Raw genomic sequence first — 9489 nt, forward strand, 5'->3', positions numbered from 1 at the left:
TGTGTATTGACATTGCTTTCTTTAACACACACACACTCGCATATGCTTTTTGGATTGAAGTCTTGTGACCAGTTTTAAGAAGGCCTGTTTAGTTGAGTTTACCTTCATCCTGAAAGGGAATATTCAGCCTTTTAACATATTTTCAAAGTACAACTTTGATTTTACACAGTAGACAATATAAACAACATAAGCTGATGAAAATAAGCTAATCTTTTTTTGATACAAGAAAAAAATTATATTCTAGCCTAATTTAAGTGTATATGTGTGTGAAACTCCTTTCTGGAGACTTGAATCCTGGCCTTGCTCCTCACACCCCATACCCCACAGTATTTATTCTTATCTATATGGAAGGCATAGACTATTTTTAATCATCATAAAGTTAACTTTTCTACTATGGTCTCTCTGTCGCACAGGTTGGTTGATACAGCAGTGAAGACATCTCGCAGTGGATACCTCCAAAGATGCCTAATAAAAAATCTTGAGTGCCTAAAAATATGTTATGATCATACTGTTCGTGATGCTGATGGTTCCGTTATTCAATTTTTCTATGGAGAAGATGGTGTAGATGTCCATCAAACAAGTTTCATTGCTAAATTTGAAGCACTAGCAGCTGTGAGTAATTGTTCCTGATTTTCTGAATTGTTATTCTTAAAAAAAACTAGTTTCTTACAACCAACATCTCTTTTTTTGTTTATTTTCAGAATCAAGAAATTTTTTCCAAAAAATTTCGTCAAGGGCTTCACAAGTCCAATGTTTATATTAAGGGATTGCCTTCTTCTCTTGAAAAAAAAGCGAAGGACTTTGTGCATAAGTTTACCTTGAAGGAGAAAAATCCTGATATTTTAAAAGAAAAGGATTTTTTGAAGTTAATGGAACACAAATACATCTCAAGTCTTGCACAGCCTGGAGAACCAGTTGGTGTGCTTGCAGCGCAGTCTGTAGGAGAGCCATCAACTCAGATGACGTAGGATCTCTTATTTAATTATTTATACTTTTTTCCATAAATGCTGCTTAATTTTATATGATAGTGTATAAAATGTTACGCTTGTAATAGTTGCTTGAGTGCATTTGCATATATATATATATATATATATATATGCACTTGAAGTTAGCTCAATTAGAGTTCTGTAACCCCACATTTTTTAAAAAACATGGTTAAATATGTAATTTTGCTCCGCTTTTATGTTTTGCTCCTTCAAAAACATAAAAATACAAGATCAAATAAGATAAAAAAGAATCCAGCAGAATACTTGCATCATGAGATTTCAAACTACAGGTAGGCAACTTAAATTTCAGTCAAACTTCAGGTGGGTAAAGTGTCAAATTTCAAATCACAGGTAGGTAACTTAAATTTCAGTTAAACTACAGGTGGGTAAATTGTAATTTGCCCATATATATATATATATTATATTATATTAGTTTGGTGGTGCATCTTGCGTGTTCATAAGACTGTTGGTGATGTGATCTTGGTGACATTTGGTGGATGCCCATAAATCTTTTGCATTTATTTTAACTTCAGTGTTTTTATCTTGGAGTTATAGCAGCAGAAACTTAGGGTATATCAATGCTTAGTAACAGTTTCTACTTGAAGTGTTAAGTAATTTTACCCTAATCAAACTAAAGCACTTAAATTTTTGAGGGAGCTGACTCTGCCTGTGCAGGTAGATGGTCAACGTTTGTCCATGAGTGATCCAGTGGGGCCATATTCATTTCCTCACTTATTTTTTGGTATTTTCATTTTCTTTCATAGTCCAGTAGTTTCTGAGAACACTTGTTTGAAATCCTGTGTTGAACTGTTAAATTGCATTTCACTATGCATGTTTTTGCCTTCCAAAGAACAATCTTTTGTTTGTCTAGGAATATTTGGGAAGGATGGCAGGTTTTGGTTTAGTATTCATTCAGTAGTTTCCCTTTTATAGTCTTCAAGGTGTTTTTTTTGTTTTATATATATATATATATATATATATAAACCTGCTCCTTGGTGTTTTTATTTTCTGCTCCTTCCTCAGATTTGAGTTGGCACCATCTCAAATAATTTTTAAGTAATAGAGTATTTGAAGAAGATGATGAAGATTTTCCTTTTCATATGGTTATTTATCATTTCTTTAATTCAAATTTGACTGAGAAAAATAGAGAACAGGTATTTTTTAACCAAACTTTTTTTGTGTTAGGAGCCAATAGTAATGATTAGTACATATGTAATATCTGTAGGACTTCACCAGCCATTAAATGATAATTTTATGTAGGCACTGATTGATCATATCTGTAAACATTGGAAGGAGAGTAAATATCAGCGATAACTGTGTTGATGTGGATTGGTTGAATTTATATATATATATAGTTATTGGATTTTTTTTTTGTGGGGGGGGGGAGGGGGGGGGGGGGGGGAGGTGGAAGGGGAGGATAGAGAGAGAAAGGAGATGGCATTTTAGAAATTATGATCTCATATTTAAGAATTTATTTTAAACACAAAAGAAATTCTTTAAATAGAGAATTATTATGCAATATCATTTAGATTGGGTCAGTTATCAGCTGACTATAATTTTCTCCTAGTATAAAATTGACTGAATTATAGGCAATAAATAAAGTGTTTTATTAAAGAATTCTCTCTTAATAAGCTGCTATAACTAGTCATGGACATCAATGGGAAAGGGAAAGGTAATAGATACACAACTACCTTAAGCAAGGATTGTCTATGAAGAATGTTAGTTTCAAATCATGAAATGGTTTACAGAAAATATTGATCCTTACCTAGACATTACCTTGTTTTGGTTCTTAGAAAACATTAGGAAAAGGAAGTGTAATTGTTAAAGGGGTGTCCTATACAAGCAGTTTTTATTTTTGTTTTTATTTTTGTTTCAGTTTCCATTACATATAGTAGCAAACAAACTAACGTAGATCTAGAGAAGGTAGATACGTTGATGTGATTAACAGGAGCAGTGGCGTTATAATCAGTGTGAAAGAGTTATTTTGTTATTATAATGGGCTGACTTCTGGGATTGACCGTCAGTGTCATTATTATTTCCCCAACCCCATTTATGTCTGGAATTTCTTGGTGTCACAATATAGTTTTAGTCAAGGAGGCTAGAGAATGGGTAAAATGGTATTAACTGGTGGTTCCAAATTATGGTAGTGTGAGGATTGGGTTTTATGTATAATGTAGCAGTTTCTGTATTCATGACTTTAAATTTCAATAACTTCTTCAAATTGGTGGATAAAGACATTATACCATTTAGTTCCACATAATAATGATCCTGATGATTTTAAGTGATTTTTTTTAAGCTGTAAAATAATCTATTTTGTCTGAATATTTGTTTTTTTATTTATTTCTTCAGAACAAAAAGGAGATCAAAAAGAAAAAGCAAAATTAAATTGGCAATAGAAGTTTATGCTTTCACATATTAGAAAAGTAAAATGTTGATAGGGCACTTGACCTTTATCCTTCATACAGTCACTGTCCTAATTTTGCTTCCTGTATTTCTGAAATTAAAAATGAAGTGCCTGAACATGCATTTTTTGATTGTTTTGTGAGATAAGCTGCAGTGACTTTCCTTACATTGTATTATGAGCAGCTGACATCTTTCATTCTCCACTTTAGTAGGGTTGACCATCGAGTCTAGCTCCCCCCAGAACCATAACCTCTTTTCTCATCACCTTTATTGGGGGGATGAAAGTCATTTTTTCTGGGTGCAATCAAATAATCATAATGATCATGCTGAATTCGTAAAGGATTTGATTTTAGCTGTTGGAGGTTAAGATAGACATTGAGGTTGAGGAATGGTTGCTTGTGTATTAACATTTAGGAGGTCATATGAACCCTCTGATTTTAAAACTTTTTTATTGGAGGCATGAAGCATCTTTTGTAGTTCTTTTGACCTTTGTCGTAAATAAAAGGGAGTGCTTAATTTTTCCTTTTATTATATTTTATTAGAGCATGCATTACATATTTCAGATGAGCTTTTAGTTTGTCCAAGGTTGTCTAATGTTTTTTATTTATCAGGCTGAATACGTTCCATCTTGCTGGGAGAGGTGAAATGAATGTGACACTTGGAATTCCGCGTTTGCAGGAAATATTGATGACTGCTGCAAGGGATATTAAGACACCCGTGATGACATGCCCTTTCCAAGTTGGGAGGTCAAAGTATGTTGCATATAAATCCATTTTGTTGGTTACATTCTTTTTTACTTTCTTGGAAGTTTCAAGTTACTTCTGCATTGGTTCTGACGAATGGTGACCAAATGTTTTGCAGAATATTACTTTTTTTTGTTTTTTGTTTTTACACAATGTTTCTCCAAGATAGGAACCTACACAGAGACTGTAGAGGTTATAGGATTGGAGTAATGGTTAAAATTAGGTAGAATGTTAGGGCTCATGTATATTCTTGTAACACGGGAATCAATTATTTTGAAAGTTGCTTCTGCCCTATCCCCTCCTTTTCACCAAATAAATGAAGAAGGAAAACTCTGTTTTATGGTACAATGCTTGATTATTGGAGAATAGTATTGTGTCTTAGGGTTGCAAAAACATCCTTTTGTTTAGAGCTAGGATGCACGGACACTTCATTTGGGATACCGTACCCGTGTCGTAGCGGTGTCCAATTTGCTGTATCATGTTATAATTTTTCAAAAATTGCTCGTGTCACCATATTGTACCCGTACTTGTACCTGTGTCTGTGTTGGTGCATCCTAGGTTTAGAGTTTGATAGTCAAATACTATAATGTAGATTTCTCTATTTATTTTTAGATTGGCAGGTGACAAACACAATCAATGGTCTTGAACTAGTTAGCATTTATGTTAATGTTTTCTTTCCCAGTTCCATATTATCCTTTCCTTCCTTTCTCCTTTTCTATTTTTCACTGGCTAGTTACCATTGCCTGTGTTTGTTTGATAGTCAGGCATTATAGTAATGAACACACATGTACATAACTATTAGCTATGCAGAAAAAGAAGTTGATATTTAACTTATTATCTACAGGGAAGATGCCTCTTGTCTTGCTGATAGGTTGAAGAAGATAACTGTAGCAGACATAATAAAGAGTATGAAAGTATCAGTTGTGCCATTTGCTGTTCATGATCACCAGATTTGCAGTATTTACAAGCTTGAGATGACGCTTTACGTACCTGAAAACTATCCAAAAAACACTGATATTTCATTAGAAGATTGGGAGGAAACTCTAGAGGTTGTTTTTGTGAGGGAATTGGAGGATGCCATACAAAATCATCTGCTCTTGCTTTCTAAAATTAGTGGCATAAAAAATTTCATGCCAGATTCAAAATCAAATACATCAAATGGGACAGATGATGATGATGTATCTGGCAACAGATCACAGCGTGAGGAAGACGCTGATGCTGATGAAGATGCTGATGATGGTGCAGTGTCTGATGATCTGGGTTTGGATGTACAAAAGAGAAAACAGCAATCAATAGATGAGATGGATTATGATGATGCTTCTGAAGAGGATCCAAATGAAGGGGAGCTATCAGCTGGCTCTGAAAGTGAAATTGATCAGGCTGAGAATGAAATTGAAGTTACTAAGGATGATGCGATTGAGCCACTTGATGCCGAAGATATATCATATGAACAATCAGGAAAATCCTCTAAGCATAAATCAAAGGACAAAAAGAATGAATCAAAAGCCAAAAGAAAGAAGAGATCCAGGGGAAAACTAGTGAAAAAGGAGTATGATAGAGCATATTTTGTGAAAGCTAAGGGAATGCACTTTGAGATCCATTTTCGATTTACTAATGAACCTCATATTTTACTGGCTCAGGTTTTTTCACCTTCTCTTTCTTTTCCATTTTATAATAGTATCAACCTTATTAAATTCTTTTGCAAATATATTCTATGTTTTTCCCTCTTTTTTTTTTTGGTTTTGTTTGGGGGTTGGGGGGGGGGGGGGGGTGTTGAGGGTGGGGAAGTTTTTCATTGTTTTTTCAGTTCACATCACCCTCTTTGATTACTCCTCATTTTCCATTTAGTCTGTCCTGAGTTTATTGCCCCTTTTTGAATAATAATGACAATAATCTTATCACTTTCCTATATCACCTCTATTGCACAAGTCCTCTAATCATTTTTATGCTGGGATAATGTTGGAACTTGAAATTAATTGTAGTGACTGTATACTGTTTCCCTTCTTTGGAAGAAATAATATTTGGTGGACTTATGGGCTATTAGAATGGTTGCTTTCTCTATTCTTTCAATTTTGTTGCGAAGTTGAGAATATTGTTTTTATGTACATTTGTTGCATTTTTCCATTTGGCTTACATATTGTTCAGTAGTCTGCATTTTTCTGAGTCATGATTTCTTATATCCAAGAGTGTAGCTGGAAACAATGAGGAAAGACACATATTGTTCAATGATTTCTTATGTTGATAGGGCACTTGAATATCTATATTTGCACTCCTCTCGAATGGTTTGTATAAAAGCAATAGATAAGTCAATTCCTTCTAAAACTACGACTTTTCTAACAGAATATTTTATTTTCAAAAAATATATCTACCCAAACTATGGATGAAATGACACTCACCCCCCCTCCCCCCCCCCCCCCCCCCCCCTTAAGGTTCATATAAATGAATATATTTTTTAAAAATGAAATATTTCGTTAGGGAAGTCTGTGTGAGAGGAGTGTCATTTTGTAAAATGTTTGGAGGTGAGTAGCATTCATGAAATATAAAGGATAATTTACCCTAAAATATATATTAATTATTTTTTCTTGAATTTGTTCACTTGTGCTGATGAACATAATCAGAAGTCAGAACATGCCAGCTTGTATTTAATATGAGTCTATTCACTCCATTGGATGTATTGTTAAGAAATGAATTTCAGTCTTGTAAGAACTTGAATGCTGTCTTCTCTCTGATAAGTGTCAAATATTTGTTGGCCTAGAAATAATCACTCAATAGAGGGTTACCATTGGCTCCTTAATAACAAACCATTGTTATTTGATTTTTTGTTGAAAGGTCAATTTAATTGTTCTTGTTCATGTGAGATTTTGTGATTTTGTGATTTGGAGTTTTTGGTGTTTCATTAGTATTGACATTCTTATAATTATTTCTCAATATGAAATTTAATTTTTAATTAAATTTTTTTTTTTGTTGTTGTAGATTGCTCAAAAAACAGCCAAGAAGGTTTACATCCAGAGCTTTGGCAAAATTGACGGGTGTACAGTTGTTACATGCCAAGAAAAGCAAGTGATATTCTATGGTAAAAATCCCAAAGCCAGGAAGGATATCTCGCCTGCAGAAAAGGAAAAAGTTCCAGCACTGCAAGCCACCGGAGTGGATTTCGGTACATTTTGGCAGTTTCAGGATGTTCTTGATGTCAGGTGCGTATATTCCAACAGCATTGATGCTATGCTAAACACATATGGTGTGGAAGCTGCCAGAGCAACTATCATCAGGGAAATACAACATGTTTTCGGTTCTTATGGGATATCTGTCAATATGCGGCACCTAACACTTATTGCTGACTATATGACTCATTCGGGAGGGTATCGTCCAATGAACAGACTTGGGGGAATAGCTAACTCGATATCTCCTTTTTGTAAAATGTCTTTTGAGACAGCTTCTAAATTTATTGTTGAAGCTGCAAGTCATGGGGAGACAGACGAGTTGGAGTCTCCATCTGCTAGGGTTATTCTTGGGTTGCCGGTGAAGGTAGGTACTGGAAGTTTTGATGTTATGCAGAAGTTGGAAATCTGATGTAGAGAGATTGTAGCTTTTATGGATCTGGAATAGATGTGCTTCAACTTGTAGTTTGTTTCACAAATTTTGGGATTTAAAGTATGCTACAACAATGTGCAGCATCAATTGTGTCGTGTGTATATTTAGTTAGTAAAGCTTTTAGCCAGATATCCTAATTTATCCTTAGGTCCACATGACTTGCAACGACAGTTGTATCGGTGTGAATTTTGTCAAGCCTTCGAGATTTCTTCATAGCAAGTACTCTTGTAGAAGTAATATAAGTTGCAAAATTTTGGTGAAATATGATTTTATTTTCAGAATTTTGTGTTAGATATCAAGTTTGTGCTTGAACTATCAATTGTTTTAATTTAGTTCTTTAAGTTTTAATGTCTAAATAAATTCTTTGCAAACAGTAATTATTGATGGGACAGGCTTTTTTAAAACATGTTCTTGTAATGCTAATGTGATACCTGAGACTATATGTTGGTATCAGTATCGCTGAATCGTCAATGTTTTGATTTAGTCGGTGTTCGAAATGATACGATAGCAAATATGAGGAGTAAAAGTTCTCCAAGAAAAAAAGAAGAAACCAAGCCCTAAAAGTGACCAGCTCTGATTTGGAGAGATGTGAAAGAATCCTGGTTGGATCCATATTACTATGTGGTGACGATTTTTCAAATTTTTTCGGTAGCCTCAACTTCCTAATTAAAAATGAACGATAATGTTTGGGCTATCACCTTGTACAAGTGTTCCAAAGATAGAAATTGAAACATGTTCCCCCAACCACAAATGTTTTGTGCAATTTTGACATTTAACATTAAAAATTGTCTCATTTAATACTTCAATTTATATTTTATAATAATTGATAAACACTTTAAAATTTAGAAATGTATGGTATATAAAAAGGGGGCTATAGGTGGGAGCAAAACCAATTTATTTTTAGATTTGTATTTATCTTATAAGAAATTGGATAATTGTAGACTTTTAATCAAATAGGAATTGGTATTTGAGTTCAATTAGGATTAATTTTCATCCGTTGTTATCTTTTATTTATCTCTTTATTTCCTTATATACTTAGTAGGTTTGGATTGAAACCCTAAACGTTTTGTCGGCTGTAGGGTTGAATTAAAATTTTGCAGATTCGTGTCTTGATTGATCGAAGATCCCTCTCGATCAGTTGAGCTAGTCAGCTTTTTAATTTTTATTTCTGCAATTTGTATGTTCTTGAATCTTGACTTGTAGTACTTTGAGCAATGTCTAAAACACTTTATAGATACTAAGATTTATACCTAAACAAGTTTATGTTTTCGGTTTGCCAACATATAAAGCATTTAGAACCTAAAAATTTATATCTAAATATTTAGAACCTAACATTTCATCTAATATGAATAAATTTGGAATCTCCATTCCAACGAGGGCGTTCAAACTTTAGATGACAAAGCTTCTATTTTGTTATTTATTTATTTGTTTTCTTTATAAAGATTGAATTACACTGTTTTCTTCATAAAGTTTGAATTACATTTGTTTCCATTTTTAGGACTAAGGTAGGTGCGTTTAAAAAGTAAGGATCAAAACAGGAATCTGCCCAAAATACAGGGACCAAAAGTGCATTTTCACCATCAACAAAACTATATAGCTTTTGAGTTGTTTTACCAACTCATTGTGAATGTTGTATAAAATTTTGGGGCCTCAAGCTATCAAGTACCAAGAAATCAACTATCCCATCTCTAGGAGAAATTACACCTTGTCTCTAGTGTATGTATCTGCTCTCTTATATGGAGGTGGACACCACACCTGCTCCACCT

General features: G+C 33.7%; 1 protein-coding gene across 1 annotated transcript in view; it reads left to right on the top strand.

Annotated features, from left to right (window-relative positions):
* The window catches only part of LOC126725416 (DNA-directed RNA polymerase I subunit 1), a 30033-nt gene extending 22019 nt beyond the window's left edge, over positions 1-8014 (top strand). The window contains exons 17-21 of the mRNA XM_050430135.1: positions 414-612; positions 702-964; positions 4001-4141; positions 4977-5772; positions 7106-8014. Of these exons, the coding sequence (XP_050286092.1) occupies positions 414-612; positions 702-964; positions 4001-4141; positions 4977-5772; positions 7106-7702 (1996 nt within the window). The 3' untranslated portion in view covers positions 7703-8014. The remainder of the gene's footprint in view (positions 1-413; positions 613-701; positions 965-4000; positions 4142-4976; positions 5773-7105) is intronic.
* Positions 8015-9489: the final 1475 nt, after the last annotated feature.

The sequence above is a fragment of the Quercus robur genome, chromosome 5 (genome assembly GCF_932294415.1).
Source record: "Quercus robur chromosome 5, dhQueRobu3.1, whole genome shotgun sequence".
Taxonomy (NCBI): Eukaryota; Viridiplantae; Streptophyta; class Magnoliopsida; order Fagales; family Fagaceae; genus Quercus; species Quercus robur.